Genomic DNA, 22,549 nt, shown 5'->3' on the forward strand with positions numbered 1-22,549 from the left:
AGCGTAGGAGCGTGAGGGGTGACGGGTAGGCACAGAGGGGAGGGGGCGTGCTTTATCATATTGTTTGGTGGATGGCGGGAAGGGGTGTTGACGAGTCCTATTACACACACCTTACAGAAGGACACAACCCCCTCCTCCTGGAGACAGAGAGAGAGAGCACAGAAAGGAAACGGGGGGAACAGAAGACACGACGACAGGAGACAAAATGCAAGGCAAGACAGGTGTTAGAAACTGGAGAGAATCATGCATGTAGGCCACAAGAAGCAGCGATGGCTGCTTCTCAGGTCAGACTGACAGACTCAGAGATAGAGAGAAAATATTAAACCATGTTTAACCAAAAACACAGATTAAAGGGTTTCAACTTAATACCTACAAGAGGGGCAACACACATGGTGGGGAAACAGTGAAGGGGTTTAAAAGGAAGTTACTGAGGAACCATAGCAAAAAAGGTGATATTAGAAAAAGGATCTTCATGTCAGATTAGTCTATTAGACAGTTAAATACAGAACTGAGGGAGGCGTTACAGCACATCACTGTTGGGGTCATTTCACTTTCACTTTATATAAATGTCATCTAAAACAATCAGTCACATAAGCATGACACAGCCTTCATTTCACAGCAGAGGGCTGGTCTGAGAAAGAGGGTCAAGTGTCCGCATTAGCTGATAACAACCCTGCTAAAGTGTCCTCCAGCAAGACGCTAAATCCTGCCAAAACCTGTGTTTGATTTGACTTGCCAGTTGTATGAGGCAGATCAGTGGTTTGTTAAATGCCAAAATATATCTTAGGTGAAAGTGAATTGCCTCAGACAGATGCAGAAAAAGGGAAACACTCAGGTAGACACTAACCTGTTTGCCACCCATGGACTCAAACATCTTCTCCAGTTGGACACGAAGCTGCTGAATGTTGTTGAGGATGATACAGGGCTGGAAAAGCACAGCAATATATAAGCTTAGATCGATGCAACTCATCAAACAGGAAAAAAGCAGTCAAATCCATCAGTTTTGATATCATGAAACTCAATTCATGCAGGGATTTCTGCACAGTGTCAACAGTCAGCAAGAAACTTCAGCACATAATACAACAGGGAGCAAAATGACTGCACTGAATATGTCAGGCGTTATCGATTCTCAGCTCCACTACAAGTTTAACAGATGACAGACATTAATCACGCTGCTTTTTATAGGGACCCTGAGTAATTCTTCCGAGTCTTCATTCAGTCACATATCATGTACATGATCTGCCCCCCCAAAAAACAACTGACAAACAGTACTACGATGATAATTCTGCGCCCCACAGGAGAAGGATGATTGGTTGCTTTCAAACCACAGAGCGGCCAATAGAGTCTTTGCGAGCACATAATGGCTGGCTCTCGACTAGATTTATGAGCATATTTGTGGGAGTGATTAGATTTTCTAAATCAGAATAAAAGCATGCAGATTTCTCTCAGCAGCAGAACTCTAGCCAGAGAGAGGGCGAGAAACAGAGAGCATATTATAATCTATCAGCTAAATATCCGACTGCTCTGGTCCCAGTCAAGACCCCAGATACACAGGATAAAAAAATGGCTGTTTCGCATAGGTGTACTTATTAAGACTAGTAATGATTTATCAGTACAGCTATGCCTAATTAGCAACTTTCTCTGCAAATGTCATAAGTATTAAGAGACATGTCAGCACAAACTAGTCCCAACACTCTCTTCTCCTAGCACTTCTTGTCTGTCTTCAGACAATCAGATAATGGCAAAATAACCCAGAAATCAACATATACAATGTTTCTTTGCTTGTGAATTTGCTGATATGAGGGTTTCCTAGATCAACCATTTCTCTCATTAAACAATACCTTAATTATGGGGACTCATTTGTCTCCAGTGTCTAAAACTTTGTTTATTTCTGCCCATGGGCTTTGAATAAATGTCATCATCAACTCATTAAATGGATGATTCAGCAGTAATATCTGAGATCAATCACTATTCTGGTCAAAATTCTCTTCTTACTAAAAATACTGCTCTTAAAGCACACTTTGTTTAGTTAGCTTTAAATACGTACTGACTGTACATTCATTCTTTGATGTAGCTCATACTCTGTATAATAAATTAGCAGTCGAGTTTGATGCGCTCCTGTCTCTGTGCAACTCTGAAATCGTCTTTCCATCATCATCTGTCTGTTCAGTGCCTGTCTTGATGAGAGACATTTCACATCTTTTCTGGGTTCATTGTAATGCGCCTGTCATCACTGTAAAGAAACATCTGCCTCCTCCATGGGTTCGCTGCGTGCTACCCCTCACTTCAACTTCAAAGACCAGTCTGGATAATTAGGCCACTCGCAATACCCCACATTTAGTCATCCGTCACATCGAACAATGGTCAGAGAGGCCAGAAAATACCAATGACTTCTCAGCATCAGTTATAGGCAGCAGCATGAATAACTGAACTAAACAAACTGCTAAAGTTCACAGGGCCAATGTGATGAGTGTGTTACTAAAGACAGGGCAGTGCTATGAAAAGAAATGACTGGACTTCTGGCTGTGATATGAAAAACAGTAATCGTGAAAACATCATCTGACAAAACTGATTTGTGTTACGACCAACCAAAAGAAGTTCTTTGAAACCTTAGAGACATCAGCAGACTGAGGGTTTGCACTTACCACATTCTCCTTATTCAAATACAAAGGGAAGTCCTTCGATATGATTGCAGCATACTGCAGAAGAACTTTGTTGATAGTCTGTGAGGAGAGACAGAGTTTTTTAAACATTTCTTGTTTGCTGAATATTATCGGCATACTGACATAAAACAATCAGTCATAACCACATAAGATATCTTAGCAGAATAAACACAGCAGTCTTTTTTTAGATCAATGGCAACTCTTTAACCGTGAGTTATGAATCCCCCTCAGGGTATTCAGGGTTCACTGGGTGGGTTTTCCAAACAGTCTGACCTTCGCAAAGCGGCACATGAAGTGAGCAAGAGCCTGTGGGTTGGGACACTCCAGCTTCTTGATAATCTCAAAACTCTGGTTTAGTTGAGTGAACACGTCCACCACTGAACAGGAAAAGAGAGCGTGCTCCGAGGTTTGCTGGAACTGTTACAGGACAAAGAGGTGAAGAGAGAAACACAAGGGTCATGAGGAAGGGAGACAAAGAAATGTAGGATCTCTGATCGTAAGACCTCTGAACACCTGACAGCAGTGAAGTATCATTTATGACAGTGAAGACGAAGATTAATGTACCATTTACTCTCTAACCACATCGCTCAGAGCGAGAATCAGGACCATTTACTGCCAGCTGCATTAGCAGGTAGATGTTAAATCATTAATGTGTGACTGTTCAGTAGCTGCTGTGGTGCACTAATAACACAGCACTCCATTTTAGACTCAAATTAATGTATTCATGATTGACATAAAAGCCCTGTTATATCCTTTGTTTCATGTATTGAATGAAGACGAATCATAGTCCATTGTTCTATGAATACTCAGGATTATGTTGCAGGAATTCATTTGAGGTAATTAATACATCAAGCCACAATGCACAGCGTCACTTTGAACCCTGCCAAACTGGTATATACAAACGCATTCTGTGCTTAACATCTCAATTTTCTAACTTACGCCCTCAGTTTATGAATTGACATGTAAGATGAGTATTTTATTGCATCCTAAGCTGTCAGTGAACAATGCAGGCCAATATAACACCTATTTTTACAGTTTAAAGGTCCCATGTTATGCAAAAATCACTTTAATTCTTTTACTGAAATTTGTGGGTCTTTGGTTTTCCTCCCAGCTCACAAAATGTGATATTTAATGACAAAACCTGAACTTAGTAGTGCTTGTGAATGTAAAATCCTGACCTAAAACGAGCTGTTTGAATTTTGGGGATTTGCTGACGTCAGCGATTCCCTTTTTTGACCAATCAGGAGCAAGTCTGACCTGATTGGTCCACTGGAGCAGATACCCCTCCCAGCAGGAGGGAGGAGAATGCCAAAGTTGAAGAGCCATCACTGCTCTGTTTTTAGCTGTAAACAGCCACATAGTTCCATGCACGAGCTTCCCATCTCGGAAGAAGACAAGACTAAGTGGCTAGAGTTTATTTATCAAGGAAATGTGCCAGCTACACTCAGTAAAACTGTGCATGTGTGTGCCAGTCACTTCACGGCCGACTGCTTTTGGACAGTACAACAGAGGGCTAGCGAATAGACTGGTCCTGAATCCAGGCACATTACCAACCATCCACCAACAAACCTCTGACCCTGGAAATGTGAGTATTTTAAATGCTGTGTGCTGTGGAGCAGATGTAAGAGCTTTTCCTCAGTGTCCCCCTGTCTCTGTGTTAGCTTCAGGATGCTAACTTTAGCTGCGGTTAGCCTGTTGTTTTAGCCTGTAATATTACGGTAAACGAGCTTTGCTGTTTCTAAACATTGTGCACTCGGAGCTCATGGCACCGCTCTCAGTGACATAGAAAAGCGGCAGTGGCTCATTTACATATGAAGGTCACGCCCACTAAATCAGAGCGTTCTGAACAGAGGGGCTATGAGAGCCTGGAAACAATGCTGCTGTACTTGATTTATTGGATTTTAGGACCAGAACATGTTGCTACCATTTCATGAAGACATCAATGATCCATATTAAACTGCAGAAAAGGAGCATAATATGGGACCTTTAATAGACAGCTAAGTGCAAGTTTTGCACAGTAAAGATATTAATAAATACATAAAACTAAATCTAAATATATCAACAAAGAGATACAAGCTTTTATATGTTCAATGTCCAAGCTGCAAAAGTCTTATGAAGTAAATTTTCAATCACATCTTCATAAAACACAAATAAATTGACTGACTGATGTCGAATCAATATACTCCAACAGTTATTTGTTCAAACATGAGGCCTGACACATTACATTTTGTTGATGCCCGATATTTTTGTGCCTTTCACTGCCCTGAAAACAATGTTTTGCTTCCTGTTTTCATCAATTTTTAATTCAATTTCATTCATATTCCTGTCCTGCAATGTCTCAAGGCGAGGAGTGTTCTTGACTGTGAAATTTCCCCTACATCCTACATCCTCCTCTGCAAAATTCAGACTTTGGTGGCCCTCCTTGTGAATCTGGGGGGGGCTGTCTCTGGAGACTTTATAAAGTAAATTTACAACTATAAAGTTAAAAATGAGTCAGTCAGTGATATACTCACTCCATCCTTTTTGTCCCTCTCCAGAGCTCCATTGAGGAAATCCATCGCGACATCCTCGTTTTCATCAAGCCACTGGATGACGAAAGGCTCGAACCACCTTAGAAAGGAAAAAGCCTTTGATTATTGAAACGTGGGGCTAGAAATCTTGATTTACACTGGAACATCATTGTTTGAGACAGTGACTGTCTCTTATTATCCGAGAGCTGTCAGGCCTCTGACTTTGTGTTAATAAAATTATTCTAAATGAAAAACAAGCAATGTGATGGTTAGCATAACGGTCCCATGTCTTTCCTGTTACACTAAAAAAAGTACTGTGAAAATAAAAGCTATCTGATTACAGTGTGGTTTTGGCCAGGGCAGCAGTTCATCCAGGCATTTATATCAAGTTTCAGTTTGTAAACAGATAAGACAGAGGTTAAAAGCTACGACAGCAGAGGACAGCCTAGGATGCATGAGTTGAGCAAAGGAAGTACATTTGTCTGGAATAATAATGTTGCTCTGCCTGTTTCACTTCACCATTTCCTTGTTAATGAAGTGCCTGAGCTTGTCCTTAGAGCAGTAGCCGTCCCACCAAAACTGCTTTGTTTTCTGGCTAAGGGCATCTGCTCCAGGAGGGAGAGCCGATAAATGAGGTGGGCGTGGCGGCAGTGGAGAGAAAAGAGACAGGCAGGCAGAGACAGACTGCACGTGTGGGTTTGTAAAATGTTTTTGCCTCTAGAGGAATCAATCCAGCTAGAGATGGTGTTTGAGTGACAGTGTCGGAGATGGGTAAGGTGACTCATTACGCTGTTAGACTGGCATGGGAGAGGGCAATGCGTTCCCTGCTTGCATTACACGTGTTTATGTTGCAGCCATGATTTAACATGCAGGATGGATAACCCTTTTATGTTAACAGATAGGGAAAATGTGTAGGTTAATTATTCATATCTTAATCAAACAGTTCATGATTAGCTTGTTTAAAGGCTTACGGCAAAAAACTGTTGGCACTAACATGAAAATTCAAAAGATTATCCTTACCAAAAACTAACCAGTTATCACCTGGCGTTATTACTTACCACCCAGATGTGTCTAATATTTGATTCCAATTGGTCACAGGGTTGTAATAATAGCACCAGAATTGCAATTAGCGACCTCTGTCTATTTTTATAGGTGTGTCATCTGCAGAGCCCCGTGATATAAAAACACCAGTAGAAGCCCTCTCTACGTTGTCTAAATTTAAATACAATGAAAATGTTCCAGGGAATGTTAACTGTGGTTTATAACAAATAAGAAGGCTATTGTTTAAACTTGTCCAAGGATTTAAATGTTCAGTTTAATGTTAATTTGTACCGCAAGTGGGCTGATGAGACTTTGTTGCCACTAAAGCGTTACTGACTACACACTCATTAGGACTTATTATTCAAAGCTGGACAAAAAAACAATTTCCTATCTCTGAAATCAACTTCAAACTAAAATTTGGTGTCATCTCGTTTTCAGCTTGAGTCGATAGCTTGGTGATAAGTGGGATAATGTGCAGTGAGCAGGTTGGTCTACATAACCATCTCATTACTCATTTTGTTAGCCGTAAAATTGGAGATTTATTTGGTACTAATTTTTGTATGTTGAATGATTTAAATCAGAGGTCTTCAACATCCATTCACATCCCCCCAGGGGCTCCATGGAGGTACTGCAGGAGGTCTCAAATTAATGGTTGATAAGGCAATTTTCTATATTTTCAAATAATTATTCCCAAATATTTCAATTTTGACTCATGTTATTGTCTTTGGACACACATCAGTGGATAAACAGAGGCCAAATATGTTACCTTTCAGTCAGAAATTAACACATTCAGTAACACAGCAGGTCTCTCAAACTGCACACAGGTTCCCTAAGACCTGCCTCTATCACTGCTATCCCAATTGTTTCATACTAGCTCTTTTAGGTTCCCCAGCTTAATACTGAATGCATACTAGCAAGGTATGTTTGTACATTGTACTAGGCCCAGTTTAATAAAACTTATTCTTGATATACATATCGATATATATATACATATATATATTTTTTTTCAGGGGGTCCCTGCTCATCTCTCCATCAGTTAGGGGGTCCTTGGTCTGAAAAATGTTGAAGATGGTTAAAAGATGTTAAGTAAAATATTCCAACAGGCAATTTCTTAAGGCATCCCACATGGATCAAACTTAGTGCCACTTGTGTTTTTCAAAGTAAACACTACTGTAACCTCACTTAATCTAAGTATAACTGCTTGTAATTTTCATTTCATCAAAGACAATTTTTCATCGAGTAAATATAGACACTATAAACTGAAGCACCAGTAATGAATATAAATTATGTAAAATTAATGCTTAGACCCCATTTGACCTTTTCTCAAATGCTCGAAAAATTAATTCAAAAACAACTGGCGTATTTGACGTTTTATAAATAGAAACGTATTATACATGCAAATGCTTGAAACTGAGAGGATACTCACAGAGAATATTCTGGCGGCACACCCTTGAAGGCTGGCAGGTCACGGACGTACTCATTATGGAACCATTTGACTTTGAAGTGAAGATTCATGTATTCAGTGCTTTTGCATAGGCGGTGCTTGTCATGCTCTGTAATGCAGAATAAAACATGAGAGGATAAGTGAGATACAGAACATCTGAGGAAGCCAATTATTTTAACAGAGACACCTTGTCTTGTAATTAAATACCGTACACAAAACCCTATATACAAAAAAGAAAAACACAAATATTAAGGCATATGAGAGAATACAATAGCAGGGGTTGCTTTTAATTAGAAATCTTATCAGGATCAATCATGTACAGCCTTGAGCTATCAAAGATTGGGAAAAATAAAACAGAGCCTGTAAATATGCCAAGCTCCCTCTGAGAGAGAGAAAGCCCTTGAATGACTGCAAACAAATGGAAGCTAAAATGGATTAAACTTCATGTCAGCTGACATGGCTGCTGAGTCATTTAGCCCAGCTCACTGTAGCCATTTCAGAACAATTAAATATTTCCTTGGGATCCCCCGGAGGGGAAACGGGTGGTGATGGAGAAAGCGGGGAAGTGAAGAAAGAGGAGATAAGAGAAAAGATGGGAGACCAGTGAAGTAGAAACAGTGAGAGAGATCTGAGACAAGAGAAAACACCATGGGAGGAAGACCAATAAGTAGAAGTTTTCTGCAACTGCACTGAAATGTAAATTAAATTCACCCCGATATACTGCTGTAGACAATAAAACAAAGGCTCTGAGAACGAGACAGAGCAATAGAGAAGGTATCTGGGAGCTCTGGGAGGCTTTAAGCACCATGTTTACAATGCAGTGGCGGCTGCTGGTCAATCAAGGAAGGGAAGCTCATTTTTTTTTCCGCCTACATCATAAATTTGTTTATTTGTTTAAACATAAATTCTACTCTCCGCTCCTTTTCAAGGAAATGATCTGTGACCCTGTCGTACCAACCAGGTGTTATATCCAGGGACTTTACCAGTGTTTTCTCAACACTCGTCGTTTTTAGGAAAGGTAAACTCGCTGGGGATCGATAAAGCCTCTGCATCAGTCCAGAACAACTCTGAAGATGCTCCGGTGGAGGATCATACTTCAAGGTCGCTGACTGGCTTGTTTCACTGTCAATCAAAAAGGGATTCAGCCTCAAACAGATCATCCAATCATCATGTAGACGCTGAGCGTCCGAGGGCGGGACAAAGCCCAGCATTTATCCAATGACTGTCCAGTTTCCACAGTGGAACAACCCACTCTACGCTTCCCCGCAGAAGCCAGAAGACGCACAGTGTCCGACTGTGTTAAAGCGCTGAGACGCTGCGGGGATGAGTGAGAAGGAGGTCGAGCCAGTTATCTGTGATCGGTAGCTGATTCTGAACAAAAGATGAAGGAATTCTTGCGCATATTTTGTCAATGAAACGTACACACAGCAGTACATATCACCACTTTTTTGGGGTCATTTTAGGGGAAGCTAAGCTTCTCTTGCAGTTTTAGAGCACTCACCACTGTTACAATGGCAATGTTAACCAGGATTTGCAGGTATGATGTTTATCTTGTTTACGTCCTCTTGATCATTTTTTTCCTCTTTTAACAATTTTTTTTTTTTTGTAATCAGCTATAAACTTGAAGAGATATTCTGATAAGGGTCAAAGGGGTGTAATCCACTGAACATACATGGAAGGTTGTTCAAACACCTCTCTTTACTAACAAGTAGTTCTGACTGAATGACTGTCTAAAACAGTTTGAAAAAGGGCGCACAGATGAAACACTACAATATTTGTGTCTCATTGCTTCAGTACATCTTTAACACATCACGCTTTATGTGGACACACCCATCCCTGACTGTAATGAATGGTAATCTGGTATGTGCATGAGCATTGCATGACAAACCTCCCAAACATGATCCCTTCTGTGACGTGTCAGCATGCTCCTCCATTAATATTCCACTGTACACTTCCCTGTTTGCTTCTCTCTGTCTCGTGAGATCTACTCATCTTTTGTCAGTCTCTTTTTTTCTCTTAACTTTCTTTTGTAGACTTGTATGTATTTGCTGATAGTTATAATCATTGTGAGTCTTCTGATTTTCTGACTAACGTACATTATGCTGTGAATAAACTTGAACCTATTTTTCTTTATCTGGACTGAATGTTTATTATGTCACTCAAAGGGTCTAAAAAATAAATCTGCAGTGTTTCAGGATTTTTTTCAAAAGAGAGATTAAGATACATATTCCCACAGCAATCTGCAAATCCATACATTTATGCTGCATCAAAGACTCATACAGTGCAGCCTGACTGCTGTGCCTTAATCCTGATGAAAACCTTGGTGCTTACCCTGATGAACCGTGCAGCCTGCCAGCCTACATTCATCTCTAAGCTCAGAGAAAAATATTTACATATGTGTCATTACCATATTTACCTTTGGATAATGAATTCAAATGCACAATGCAATATGGACTCCTTAGAACGGAGGCGATACCGAGTGCTCAAGTCATGACAGTCTGTTATTAAGTTCCCGCAGCTCATTCAAACCTGCTTTTAAAATGAATATTTCACAAGTACTTCATTTAAATAATAATAAGACAGGGGCTGCTGCCAGATATGGTATGCATGAGTGTGAGGATGAGTGGATGCATTAGTAACCTTAAATTGAGAATGGAATTATTTTTTTCTTCTTCGTAAAAACAAAGCGTAAGCAAACTTAAACATTACGGCTTGGAAATAACTTTAATTCTAAGGAACTGCATTGCTAGATAGAAAATATAAGTCCTTCTTTACATTAGGTTGTACAAGGTCCATACCACCCAAGAAAATGTCAGTAGAGCAGGGACACTGGCTGTTAAGTGAAGAAGGAAAAGAGGGAGAGTAGTAAAGGGTGAGAGAAACAGAGACTTGACTAGCAGAAAACCACACTGCCAGAACCACTGTCCCCACATGTATGGTCTTATATCAAAACATATGTTTTTAGTGCCCAGAATATGATGTGTTTTAGACATTTTCATACAGAAACACAGAAGTTGTTACACATAGGAATTTGGAAGTCTTCTCTCAAACATCAGGGGCCAAACCGCAGGACCATTTCAAGTATCAGCAGTGTCTGGCTGATAAATGATATGAAAAGCCACAGCGATGCCATTACCACACAGTTATTTTCTTTTCCAGCAGAACTCTGGAAAATAACAGGGATCAATGCTTTCATCTACACCTAACCTTCATGGCCAAAGTAGTTGTGATTGCTACATTTGCAGAGGGATTTATGGTTTCACCTGGATTCACCTGCTCAGTTTGTGCCACAGGAGGAGCAGGTGGTTCAAACATTGAGAATATTGAGTTGAGGCTGTTATACTCGAGAGAACCTGAAGTTTTGTGCCATTGAGGCAGCAGAGTACCTGAAAGGAGGGATCCACTGAGGCCCTTTTAAGCTAGCTGAAACTCTTCACACACAGGCCGGATATATACACACACATGCACCGTTTGCCAACCTTTCTGCCCTAAGCTCTGGCTACAGACACACATCTTCACTGTCACACACTCACTGTCACCTAAAGAAAGCAGATGGAGGTCAGCTGGGAGACAGAAAAGTAAGGGGTCAGCAGGTGTGTTGTTTAGTGCTGCCAGCCAGGCTCTGCTGGCTTGCAGTCCAGTGTAAAATGTGTGTTAGTGTGTGTGTTTGTGTTCACAAGATATATCCTAAAAATACTCTATAATGAACAATGGACGGTATTGGTACATAACTCCAATCCACAAAGAAAACCAGCGGCACATCAACATCAACATCAACATCTTAAATCAGGGAGGGGAAGTCACTGATCCAATATACTTCCCACTAATATCATAGGGGAGGTACAATCTGTGAATGAGGATTCTTTTACAGAAATAAGGAAAGTAAGTGGAAAGGGTTGGAACAAAATGTGTCAAAGTCATCATTAATTATAATAATTGTATTGCCGGTGTCACATATTGATGCCTTAAACTAGATTTAAAACAGTGCTCTCATTAGATTCTCTCCCCAATTTGACTCACTTCATGAGTCCTTATCGTGATGCAAATGACATTATTCCTGCACTTCAGCAATTTTCAGTTATATTTTTCCTTTTTAAGACAGGACAGCCGGAATGAGATAATGTGCGAGGTATCAAGTTAGAGGTGACACACAGCAAAAAATAACCACATTATAAGCACTTTGTATTCTCCAGTTAATTAGATGTTGTTAATTCTAATTATATAATTGCCTTGGTATTTTTCAATTATCAGAGTTTCTGCATCATGGCAATATCCATGTCCCTGGTCATGTACCATTTATAGTATCTTATCAATGTAGCATAATGTAGCGTAACGTAGCATAACGTAGCGTAACGTAGCGTAACGTAGCGTAACGTAGCGTAACGTAGCGTAACGTAGCGTAACGTAGCATAACGTAGCATAACATAATTTGACCATGTTTGATTATGTAACATAACAAAGCCAGCTGAGAGTTTTTACAAGTGTTCAATCATCACTTATAGCTGAACGTAAAGGTGTTTTCTTTTGAAAAAGACCTAGATACATATGTTGATGTATCATCATCATGTAGTGACACAAGGTCTTCGAACTGAAAAGATGATACATAGTTGGTGACTTTCCATGCAAAATAGAATCCAGACTGATTGAGTAGAAAAACGTATCCACCAGCAACTAACTGCCTATTTAAGATACAAACGAGTTGCCCCGAAGTATTGATTCAGAGATGATTTTTTTTTTTTTTTTGTAAATTTGTGAATGATTTATTAGCGCAGACAGAAAAACAGAAAATACAATTGGATTTGACAGATGGTGACATTTCTAAAGTACAAGGGTTCTTATCTTTCAACTTTGGGTTAAATTAATAATAACTTTGACATTTCCATTCAAATCAAAGTCTTAAAACTACTCAGGTTTACCATTATAAATCACATCATCTTTGCTCTGTGTGTTTTAAAATACCTTTATGTATCTGTGTCTCTTCTTTTTAGTGACAGCTCTGCTGTAAAAACTTCAATCTACTGTAGTTCTGTGCTGCTCAAATACATTGAAAATAATAATAATATTATTCTGAACTCTATTTTGTTCAACCTGTAGCCAGGAAGAAAAAAACTGTGTTTAAAAGAGCATCACGTACTCTAGAAGGGGTTTTTCTTTCAAAATCCTCCGATTTGGGAAAAGAAAAATGCTCATATCCTCTCTTTCCAAAGAGAGGCACTGATGGTCAAAATGTACTTCTTTGCACACTCTGAATGAAAGCAGAAGGAAATCATTTTCCATTCAGTGGGCCTAATGTGTTAGTGTGAATAGAGGGGGAGAATAAGAAGGAAATGAGGCCGCAGGGGGCAGTGTTAGAGAAAAAATACCACTGAGAAATATCCAGAAGGTGCCTGAGTTGGAAATGAGTCATGAGTCTTTTTTTGAGAGAATGCTTTTAATTTTTCATATCTAAGAATTCAAGCTTAAAATGTTGGAGGGCAACCGACAGTTTAAGTGTTTTCCAAATTTAGACTGGGCCGTCTCAAATATTTATTTACAGGCTGCTGAACCCCAGTGTGATTCATTTATCAATAACTAAAGAGCTTCATTTCAATTAAAGCCCTTCTTTGTAAATCAGAGGTGTCAGATTTTGCGAGTAGGTACTGTGTTTGTGCAAACAAAGCTACTATATTAGATGTGGAAGGGGACATCCTCTGCAGAAACAAACCGTATTACACATGGTCTGAAAACGTGCATCCAGGCTACAGCCTGGAATGTGAGGAAGTACAGGGCAGCAAGAGATGGGAGGAGGAAGAAGGAGGATGCAGGGAGAGTAGAAATGTTTCTAAATGTATATTCATCAGTGGATACACGCTTATTTTAGACCTCTTTTATTCATTAAAACACAGCACATAAAAGTATGGCAATCACAATAATGGGCCTATTTCACAGTAAGCTGCTTCTCTTTGTATTTGTATGAGACTGTTTTTGTCCTGCTCACTGTGATAAATCCAAAGGATTCAAAGATCACATCAAAACAGTAGGGACAGTTAAATAAAGCAGCACAAGCTGCTGTGTTTGATTGTTTGATTGCAGGCATTGACTGTCTAAGCGCTGAGCACACATTTAAGCACAAGGTGTAATTTCAATGTAAAGTTTTAAATTTGTTGAATTAAAAAGAAAGAAAAAGGGTGAACTTATACCATGACAGACAAGTGCTTAAGCCTTAAGCTATTTTTAATTATTCCCATAGAATGAAACTGTTAACAAAGTTGCCAAGGTTTCCTCTACAGCTCCGCTTGTTATGTTTGCAGTCAGACAAAGTTACAAAGCGCAAATCACAGCAAATTTCCTCTTATGGGATTATAATACTTCTCTAAACTTTTGACATCTGACATCAAATTTCAAACTCCATGTCCTATCTCCATGTCCTAAAACTATCATTTAAACAGAGCAGGTCTGCCATTAGACTTGAGGGCCAATGTCTGGGCCCCATTTTCTGCCAAGAGAAAAAAATAACAACTTATCCAACAAGCAATACTTTTAATTTTGCATCGTGAAAAGGAAGTCTTGAAAAAAGTTGAGTCCCATTGAAAAACTTTTATATTCATGGCTCATATTTGACACTGTTGGGTCAAGGCCAGGGACAACTGTCGGATAAAACTTCTTTCAAAATGGGAAAAACATTCAGTCAGAATTTTTCAGGCTATAAGGCATTCATCTGAATTTTTTTTTCTTATATTATTTAAATAATTAAGATTTGGTACCATTATATAAGATAAATCATGAAAGCCCTTTTCTTCATACAATAGGGTGCTTAATAGTTACCCAGCGGGTTTCTTTCCATATCAAACCTCTAATCTGACCAGATTCATGGGGAGATTAGTATTTTATACTTAGGTTTTTCAACTACTGGAGAAGCTGAGGCTTTGAGCAAGCAAACCTTTATCATTTGTTTTGGTCCTGTCTTCAGGTACACATGTTTTGATATAATAAAACAAACAAAAAAAGAATGTGTTTCATTTAAATCTAATTCTTGGATCTTTCATCCTTTTTTGGGAATCTACATTGATCTACAAATAGAGAATCCATTGACTTATGTGAAATACTGAACAGAGAGACATGGAAAACAGAAAATAAAGATGACTGGTATAACATAATTTATGTTTTTTTTTTCTTTTAATGAGGAAGTTATCTTTTCTTCAAAGCTTGAGTTAGTTAAGTTCAAAAAATTAAAGTGGACATCAAAATCCCTCATAAAAAATCCTCTGTTGTCCAAACATATATTCAGTCATACTTCAGTGTGTCTGTGTATTTCTAATTGTGTCTCTTGAGACATAGACACAACATGTTATTTTGTTGTTCTCTTTGCTACCTTTGGGTTTGTCTCATACCATTCAAAAAATGAGAAGACTGGTCACTACAGATGAATAAGAAATGTATAACTGAAATATAAAAAAGTAATTATTTCTCTTATTAAGCCATAATGTTGTAAGATTGTGATGCTTCATTCACAAGTTACACCCTCCTTTCCTTGACAGAAGCACTGTGCTTGAAAAAGAAAAAAAATGTCTGATCTTTCCGCTTCATTTACTGGGACATTTTCATCAGGGAAATTGTGATTGGCAAAGCTTTGTGCACAGGTCATGTGTCTGGTAAAGCTGATAATGAGTAATCTTATTTGTATGCAACACTTTACTTCATATTTAAACTAAAGTACCATGTGTGCTTGGATGCCCTCCCATTACCCGAACATACATGATCTAACACTACAATTAGACCATGGAAACAGTGCCTGTGTGTGCATTTCTCTGTGTTATATTATGCTTGTGCATGCACACATTGTTTTGTGTGTGTGTGTGTGTGTGTGTGTGTGTGTGTGTGTGTGTGTGTGTGTGTGTGTGTGTGTGTGTGTGTGTGTGTGTGTGTGTGTGTGTGTCTGCGTCCTGCTGGTGGTAAACAGTGTGGGCTGTCCTGAGGGAGGAGTAGGCTCAAGGTCCCTGGTGAGGATGTCATCTTGTCTGACTCAGCCCACAGGGATGCACAAACCCATGAGAGCCCCACTCACTCTCTGCCTCATTGATTTAAGAGTCGTTGATATTATGATGAACTGCAGGCGCTCACCACAGTATTCCCATCCTCTTGTTATCATTTAGTGGATTTATCTATAGGAGGGTCAGTGTTGTGTTGCATGGATTTGCTTGAGACAAAAGGCTGGAGGTCTAGAATGGCGGCCAAGGCGCGTATAGTCTTCTCTGTGACATAATTCCTTCATCTTGGCTTCTGACCCAGATCTGTCAAAGGGCTTTCTAAGCTGTATCAAAGGAGCCCACTGACACAGCTCTGCTGTAACACCAGAGCCCACTGAGACACTAACTCCTGGTGATGTGACATATAATGTAGTGTGAAATGGCCAAACTTAATACTTAAAAAGCAGAAGCCAGCCACTCTCTCACAGTATTATGAATTACAGTTGCAGTGAATTACAAATGCAGTTGAATTTCTTTTTAACCACATCCTTTTTTCATCAGTGTATAACAAAAGTGACTTTAATCAACCCGGCGCAAAACATTCAGATTAAAAGTGTGAAGGAAAGAATTTACAGGGCTGTTAAATAGAAAAAAAGAAGCTGGGCCGAAAAAGCTTTTATAGCAGAAGATAATCCTTTTTACGATGACTGACAAAATGAATAACACTTGATGGGGAGAATGTATTAAGCATTTATACACATCTATAATGCAAGAGATTCACCACCTGAAAGGCTTAGTCAATGCTTTATAAACTCTGTTAATGCAAAAGCCATATGCTGTTAGAAATAAGAATTGATTTTGTGGGGCTGTGCTAAAAAGTGCAATAAAAAGCATTTGAGATGAACAGATTGAGAACAGTCTAGCTTGTTAAAATCACACTGCAGGACAACAAACCTTTAGCCATGTTCCGGCCTCATAAACAACATCTCTCTGCAGAAACAAAACTCCCCTCCAAGAGGTACATTAATTGAAATTCAATTAATATATTCTATGGACTGAAGCTGTTCCAACAGGCTGAAGATGAGTTAATGGGCTGCTGAAGCAGTAGATCTTTAATGACATGCTCCAGGGACCACGGCCATTAAATAGCGGTAGAGTCGATAAACGGCATGTACCCTAGAACTTCATCACACACATGTTTTCTGAAGTCCACGCGTGGTTCTACTTGACTAAGGGAAAAAAAAACTCCTTCCTGCCAAGGCAATGCACCAATGTGAAAAATGCAGAAATCTCTCAGTTTATATATTGATTTCCAAAAGATCAAAAAACCTAGTGAAAATACAAAAACCTCAGCATCAAGTGGAAGAGAGTGGAAAGCAGGGTTGAAGACTGTGTAGTTAGTTGAAAATCTGATGATCTGGTTTCACACTTTATGTGTCTTCATGGACAGGCAGTGAGTTTTGACACCTTTGCGTTGTCCATGTAGTTCCTGAGTGATCCAAAGAGTCTCTTGTCTACCAAACCAACCAATACGAATGAATTCAAAATGATTTCTTTTACATGATAATACTAGCCATGGAATGATGAGAAGTGAAGGGTTGCTGATCAACTAACCAAAAGGAAAAGAACAGTCATGATTACTAATAAATTAATTTAAAATTATATAAACGTTTAATGTAAAGAGTTTGAGTTTTAAGTAATAAAAAGTATCAAATTATGAAGATAAACATTGCATTAATTGTTTCACCGTTTCCTTGATCACATCAGTTTAAAACATTTTACCTTATTGGGGACCACAAAGCAGTTTTTCTTCACAATATCAAACATACATCGGTGGCATGGTATGATTTCAGAAGTTTTTCTTAAGCAGCGACACAATGGCTCATTCAAAACTTTCCATCCCAATGGAGGCCGTCATTCTTATTTAAAGGAGACTTTGTTTACTTGTTTTCACCTTCCATTATGTCAGTCTGAAACATTTTAGAGTAGATCTAAATGGTTTACAGCTCAAAAAATATCTGATTTATCCTCGTCTGTGAAAGCCCTCGTTCCAGCACTATCCAGCCTCTGCCTGAAAAGCTTCGTTTTGGCTGGGATATTAAGTCAGACACAGCTTGTGGGTGTTACTTTTCACACAGCTCTGGAGTCATAAAACAGTCCTGAAAGTATGCCTTTACAGAAAACATCCCTATTATAGCTGGTAGCTATTGTTACATTACCTGCTGTTGTAACTCACAGCTTGTGGATCTGAGCCTTTATGGAGGGTGTTTACTGATGGAACAGCTCCAGGTTTCAGTAACAGTTGAGATGCTAATACAGCTCTTACTGGGTCTTTCTTCACAAAGGGGTCATTGGAGGACAGTTAAACTTCACCAAAACTTTTCTTTCTCTTTATCAATGTCATGTGTTGGCTTTTTGTGATGCGTATTCTTGGTCTTTCTAGATTTACCTTGTGTTACTATGTGTCTTAAGGATCCCCTGTCTTAATCTAAGTGGTTCTTATCTTGTGTTTTCCCTTGTTTCCTGTTTCATGTTGTAGGTCTTTTTCCCTATGTGTCTGGTTTATGTGCTGGCTTTTTCGTTGTGTGTGGCTCTTGTCTTTATCTGTTTTTTGGATTCATCTTGTGTTTCTTTGTGCCATTCTTTATCTTCTATGGATTATTTCTTAGCGATCCTTGTCTTGTATGTTCTCCTTTTGCGTCCTCATTACATCTTCTGTGTTTCCTGTTTTATTTTGTAGTTCTAGTTCCCTGAGTGCCTGGTTTAGTTTTATCTCCTGACCTTGGCTGTTTTCGAATTCGCCTACTACATACTGCTTACATACTACATACTACTACATACATGTAGTAGGCAGTGCCTACTACATACTACTTTCATAAGCAGTATGTAGTATGACTGTTCAGTTGGGTTATTATTGTAGTATGCTACGCTGGTCTTCAGTTCGAAGAAAACGGAAGTTGGCTACGGCTGACTTTTTTTCCCCAAAAAACTTTATTGAAAATGTACATTATTATTTTCCTCTGCTATTCGGGTTGTTGTTGCTCCGCTCTCTGCCATTTTCCATTGGGGCGCGTTGCATTGTGGGTAACAGTAGGCGAAGCAGACTGGTCCGATGCATACTGTGGATTTTTCCCGATGCAGTACGTCATCCGGGTGTTTTTCTCATACAACAACTCTGATATTTGTTCGCATACTGCATACTGCATACTACATTTTGGTCGAATCAGTAGGCACTGCTAGTATAGTATGCAAATTCGAAAACGGCCCTTGTGTTTTTCTCCTTATGATTTTCACCTGTGTGTTGTCATACACCTGTGTTGATTAACCCTTTGTCTCCCTGTGTTTTTTCAGTTCCTGGTCAATTCATTGTGTTTTCTTGTCTCCACATCATGTCAAACCATGCCATTACTGTCTCCTGCTTAAGTAAGTGTCTTTGGACCTTGATGGATTTTGTATGTGATTTTGGACTTTTGGATGATACATCATTTTGTTGATCTGGCCACGGCCCCCTGTCCTTGTAGTAATTAAAAACTGACGCTTTGCACTTTGTGAAAATGACTATTGCTTTTTCACAACCACAGATGACCAAAGCAGACAGCCTGAATCAAAACAGTATTCTTATTGGAAAACTAAAGAGACACAAGGTAGCTGTTTGTGTTTAAACTCTGGTGTTACAGGCACAGACAGCAAATTTATGACCATCGTTGTCCTGAAAACATAAAAACTTCCCTCTGCTTTGGGTTCATCTTTAAAAACAAGAAAGTTGTGATTTTCCTGCACTTTCAAAGAGCACTTGTAAGTAACTATCCTAAATATAGTAATTCAAAAAAGTGTAAACTGCAGGGACAGCTAAACAATGAAACAGACTTCCCTGCTTCTAAGTGGGCTTGTCCTTTACCATTGTGCTAATAGGACAACGAAGCCTGATATGAGGCTGGAAACAAGAATCATGGGGTAAAGCCAACGTCTGTTTATGTTGAGATAGTTTGTCAGAGTCAAGTATGGACAGAAATCCTCCATCCATCAATACATTATCTTTAATGCAAATCTCTTCTGTTGGTTGTTGGGACCTGGAGCCTCTCCCAGCTGTCACTGGGCACAAGGTGAGAAACACCTTGGATGGGTCACTAGCCTTTGGAGATCCAACATTATAAAGAACCGATCTGCGAAAAGGATTTCATTCAGAGATAAAAATAAGGAGGTGGTTTGGTAAGTTAGCGTCGTTAAACCCAAGCATGGAGATTACTGATCTTCAAATTGATGTGAAATTTCTGACATCATCCAAAAAAACATATTTTGAATGAAAAGTGTCACAAAGTATTACTTCTGCAAGAAATGGAAAAATGTGAATGGATGAGCCATTTCAGTAACGGCCAGTCATTCACTCTTCACATCCTCTTCATCCTCCTTTCCTTCATCTCTTCTTCCTTTCTCTGTTTTCTTCACTCCTACCTCTCTCTTCAAATCTCTTTCTCTCTCCCTCTCACACATTGAAAGATTCACACAGAGAGGCTAAAATTAGCAGCATCCATTTCTGCACCAGCAGTGGCACCAAAGGCCTCCGAGCAGGAAGGAGAGGATGCATCAAAGACTTCATTAAGTAACACACATGCACGTGTGTGCACACAGACACACAACCACAGATCCTTCTTTTATTCCCATTCATCCATTCTCACTTATGTGCACAGCCTGCACAAATGTGTGTGCTTGTGAAGATGCAGACACAAGCATGCCTGCACACACGAGCGCACAAGCAGAGAAACACAGACCGACAAAAGAGGACACTCGGGCCCGCCTCCTTCAGTCTCCGTCAGCCGCCTTGCCAGCTCTGTAAGTGTTCTTACGTAAACAGGTCAGGTCACTCAGAGTTACTTCTATTAGTCTGAATAAGAGAACAGCAGCAGCCTGGACTGGCTCAGTTCACTTACTCCTTCCACCTCACGACTGATATGCATCAGGTGAAAGAAATTCATCACACAAAGACATACAGACAGCAGGATGTGTGAAACATGCACAGCATCAAGGTTTGAGCCTGCATAAACATAAAGTACCTTCATGTGCCTTTTTCTACAGCTTATCTGGTGGTCATCTCATAACTCATGTGCACACATAAGAGAAAAAAAACACAGGCACGTACTCTACTCAAACTGTGACCCTGATTAGGTTGATGATATGCCAGATTTTAACACACCAGGGAATTAAAGAAAACGTTCACCGTAATTTCTCACACAGCAGATTCAAAATATTGAAAAACACTGAATTAAAGTTGATCAAAAAACAATCAGTTGTTGGTGTTCAGCTCACAGTTTGTAGCTGTGAAAACACAGAGGATGGTTAATGTTTCCATCGATCTTTGCAGAAACAATCAGACATGTTCTAACTAATTAAATCCCCTGGGGTTTATCTGCCCGTCTGTTTCCTGCTACCAACCACTTTCTAATCTGCAGCAACACTTTTGTTCTTCTTAATGCCACCAGACACACACACACACACACACACACACACACACACACACACACACACACACACACACACACACACACACACACACACACACACACACACACACACACACACACACACACACCAAACACTATATGTGTGTGTCTAGAGGTAAAACAGTCATCTTGGTCAAGATCAAGCTCCAAACTCTGGTTTACAATATGAAGTAAATGTAAAAGAGTTAAATACTGCAATTAGGGATGAGTACCGAATTAGGTACTTTTACAGGAACCAACCACCGTCTGTAGTCTGTAGTACCGAGTACCAATTCACTTAAAATCAAAAGATACCATGTTTAGGTACCTAGACAAATCCTTGAGACTGAGAGAGAGTAGAAAAGTTGGCGATTTTCCATGCTGGACATAAACACAGCATTGCAAGGTTATATTTTGAAGAAATGATGTGTTTAATAAAAACACTGTAAAAAATTGAGATGTTATTATTGAACAAATCAATATTTATTGCCACATAAACACAGAAAAGTACGGAAAACTGGTACCATTGAGTATTAGTACCGATTTCCAAATACCGAACCAGGCATCAGTACCAATTGTGAAAGGTATCCATCCTTAACTGCAATTCACTGGTGTCTGCTTAACACATCCACTGAAAAAAAGCAGATCTAAACAGCAAAAACAAGCATCTTTACAGCCTGTTTCAAAAATTTGTTTGGTCTGATCATCCCACTGACAAGAGGGCACAGTATCACTGAGAGGAGAGGCTTAAAGCAAGTAAACCCTACCTCTTTACCTCAAATTAGACTGACCAACATTAAGCTGAGTCAGCATTTCAGTATGGCACCTGACAACGACAGGCTTCAAAACTTCACTTCAGAAAACAAGAGTGAATTTGTAAAGACTATGTCCATGTATCATACAGTTGTCTGAGTCCAGATATCTTGAAATGTTCATCAGATGTTGCCAGAGAACACACTAGGTGTTTTACTTTAAGTAGAGGGGCTGTAGTCATCCAGTGTGGCATTGAACAGTTTTAAAGTCATGAGTTTTTACTGAATTTAGTACAATTTTTCTGCATGTTGCATGACTGCAGCTGCTAGCCTTTTAACAGGTACACGAAAGCACAACCACGTTACCCCCAATCCTAGCATCTATCAATCGTCTCCCTGTTCATTTTAGAATTTTAAAATGTTATTGTGTTGTTTAAAATATTTCAATGGATCAGCACCTTACTATATCTGTGACCTCCTACATGTCTATACTCCCCCATGGTCCCTGAGGTCTGCTGATCACCATCACCTCATGGTCCCAAAATCCCATTAAAAAGCAAGAGATGATGGAGCATTCTCGGTGGTGGCTCTCAAGTCATGGAACTAACTGCCACTCGAAGTAAAAACATCTCCCACCCTACAAACTCTTAAATTGTGTCTTAAAACTTGATTTTATTCTTTTAATTCAGCATGAGAGTTGAGTGATCTCTGTCCAT

General features: G+C 39.4%; 1 protein-coding gene across 2 annotated transcripts in view; it reads right to left on the reverse strand.

The window, feature by feature from the left end:
* The window catches only part of unc13c (unc-13 homolog C (C. elegans)), a 121,197-nt gene that overhangs the window by 24,563 nt on the left and 74,085 nt on the right, over window positions 1–22,549 (reverse strand). The window contains exons 19-24 of one of the 2 annotated variants that reach the window (XM_074665614.1): window positions 7,641–7,767; window positions 5,177–5,273; window positions 2,937–3,080; window positions 2,646–2,723; window positions 848–925; window positions 111–137 (exon numbers count right to left, since the gene is read on the reverse strand). In XM_074665614.1, the coding sequence (XP_074521715.1) occupies window positions 111–137; window positions 848–925; window positions 2,646–2,723; window positions 2,937–3,080; window positions 5,177–5,273; window positions 7,641–7,767 (551 nt within the window). The remainder of the gene's footprint in view (window positions 1–110; window positions 138–847; window positions 926–2,645; window positions 2,724–2,936; window positions 3,081–5,176; window positions 5,274–7,640; window positions 7,768–22,549) is intronic. The other variant, XM_074665615.1, reaches the window with a different exon arrangement.

Source organism: Halichoeres trimaculatus, unplaced genomic scaffold (genome assembly GCF_033239565.1).
Source record: "Halichoeres trimaculatus isolate MK-OKI-2021-1 unplaced genomic scaffold, fHalTri1.1 fHalTri1_scaffold_3, whole genome shotgun sequence".
NCBI lineage: Eukaryota > Metazoa > Chordata > Actinopteri > Labriformes > Labridae > Halichoeres > Halichoeres trimaculatus.